The sequence below is a fragment of the Chiloscyllium plagiosum genome, unplaced genomic scaffold, assembly GCF_037043375.1.
Source record: "Chiloscyllium plagiosum isolate Xiang-an unplaced genomic scaffold, Cpla_swu_hap1 HiC_scaffold_50, whole genome shotgun sequence".
Classification (NCBI taxonomy): Eukaryota; Metazoa; Chordata; class Chondrichthyes; order Orectolobiformes; family Hemiscylliidae; genus Chiloscyllium; species Chiloscyllium plagiosum.
This window is the reverse complement of record NW_028270188.1, coordinates 5,100,921-5,103,110: the sequence shown is the minus strand read 5'-3', so window position 1 is coordinate 5,103,110 and position 2,190 is coordinate 5,100,921. Positions and strand designations below refer to the sequence as shown.

The following is a 2,190-nucleotide window of genomic DNA, read 5'->3' as shown; positions in this document are numbered from 1 at the left end:
GCAATCGGGAGAGAGACATGTAGACGTTCTATCGCTGTCTTTCTCTTTGTCCTTCTCTCTACCATCTCTCTCTTCTTTTCTCTCTTTCTCTGTCAGTACATCCATATGTGTGTTGCGTCTCTGTCTATAGGTGTGTACATATATAATAAAGATAGATATATATATATATATATATATATATATATATAGGCACATATATCTTATATGTATACACACACCTATTTCTGTCTCTGTCGAACTCTGTTGAACAATATCTGTGTGCTTTCCGCTCTGTGTCTGTGTGAGCTAGTGAATATCAGTGTGTGCATTCGTGTGTGTTTCAATGTGTGTCTCTGTGCCTGTGTAACTGTACAGTGACCTGTCTGTTAATTTTGTGTTGAATCCACTGAAATTGGGTTATGTCCTTTCCACTCTCTTTCTCTCTGTCATTCTTATATTTGAACTGACACAATGGTAATGTTGCTTTGTGTTCCCAGATATGTGTCTCTGTCTATATGTGTGTGTGTGTGTTTGTGTGCCTGTCTGTCTATCACTGGTTGCAATATGTCTCATTGAATGAATTAATTAAAATGTGATGAGTCTGTGTCACTCGCTCCTTCCATGCCTGAAGTGTTACAATACCGTCACCGGTGGCCTCCCTACGCCACTACACAGCAGTTTTGTCCGATCAATGTTACCAATGAGACTTGATTAGAAGGCGACAAGAATGGGAATAATGAGACAAAGTACAAAATTAAACGTGTGAGCGTGATATGGAGTAAGGGAACGACATGCATTCTGTCGAGGCCCGGAAGGAATAAATGACCCAGAGGTGAAAGAAACGTCAGAGTGACAAAAAATCAACTCCTGAGCTCAGCCCAAATGCCCTCTCCTTTCCCTGAGGAGTAGCACTTGAAGCTGAGTCAGTCTCTCTCCAGCTCAGCTTTTACAACACAAAGACACACAACAATATATTTCACTCTGTTGCTTGGCACTTCTGAGTGAATATTTCTCTTAATTACAGATTGAAGTAATAGACACAGTCGCAGTCTTTTCCCAGTGATCCCTGAGTTGCGAGAAACATTGAATTGTGTCCGTGTAACGCCTTGAGGGATAACGTTAGACAAACCAGCAGCACCATCAGTTCGTTTTCATAACAACAGGCTGCTTCATTTCAGAAACATTGAACTGGAAGGAGAAAATTCCAGATGGATTGTTTACTTCGTCAATTTGATTGTTTGATATATTTGGCTAAGCGGATACTTCAACACATTCTTCAGCTGCTGTCTGAATTTAGTCTGGGTCACTGCATAAATTGCGGTGTTTGTACAGCAACTGAGGAGCTGCAGCATGAAGCCTAATTCTGCCACAGACGGATGGAGATACACAGACCCATAACCAATATCATCCATCCGATACCATATAGAATAAACCATTAAAGTTGACCATAACAGAACGAAATTGGCTGAGATTACAAATAGTAAAATGATGGATCTTTTTCGATTTTGCATTTCTGTGTCACACTGACCATCTCCACTGGTGAGAGCGCGGAGTCTCCTGCGTGCTCTGCTGGTCACGAAAATATGTCTGATCGTGAAAACATTGAGCAGCAGAATCAGGAGAAATGGAACAGCCGGGGTTAGAATGTTATGGAAGAATTCGATTGTGACCCAGACCCGAGAGTCACGAATATCGACTGTTACATCACAAAACCAGGGAGCGTTTCCTAGCCCATAATCACCTGTGAGCATAAAATACCAAAATATGTTCTTTAAACAGCTCAGCACAGTCACTGTCCCCAAAACAACAGCCGCCGTTTTCTCACTGCAGTATTTACTTTTCAGCTTCTGGCAACAAATGGCCATGAATCGATCAAAGGTGAAAGTGACGGTGAACCAGACAGAACAGTCAGTGGCTGCATAGAGCAGGACGGCGTGGATATTACACACGGGAATGTACGGCAAGAAATAAAATTGTTCCTGATAAACAATGGGAATGTGTCTCAGTATCAGGTCGAGAATTATAACCAGAAGATCCGCCACTGCCATGGCCCCCAGGTAGCGTCTGACACATGTAGACAATCCACAATCTTTCCAAAGCAGGATGTAAATTGTCATTAAGTTAACTGTGAGGAAGGAAAACATGCAAGTTATACATAAGTTGAAGGCAAAGATACCATTTTGATTGAAGACCATGTAAAATTTTCGAATG

The 2,190-nt window shown here is 41.6% G+C and overlaps 1 protein-coding gene across 1 annotated transcript; it reads right to left on the bottom strand.

Moving 5' to 3' along the window:
- Positions 1-1,196: 1,196 nt before the first annotated feature.
- LOC148135239 (putative G protein-coupled receptor 139) lies at positions 1,197-2,027 on the bottom strand. The gene has a single exon (XM_087985030.1). It carries the CDS (start codon positions 2,025-2,027, stop codon positions 1,197-1,199), a length of 831 nt encoding a protein of 276 aa, XP_087841156.1.
- Positions 2,028-2,190: the final 163 nt, after the last annotated feature.

What these genes read in the sequence shown, in the direction of transcription:
- LOC148135239 (XM_087985030.1), bottom strand. Translation starts at nt 2,027, where the DNA reads ATGGCAGTGGCGGATCTTCTGGTTATAATTCTCGACCTGATACTGAGA.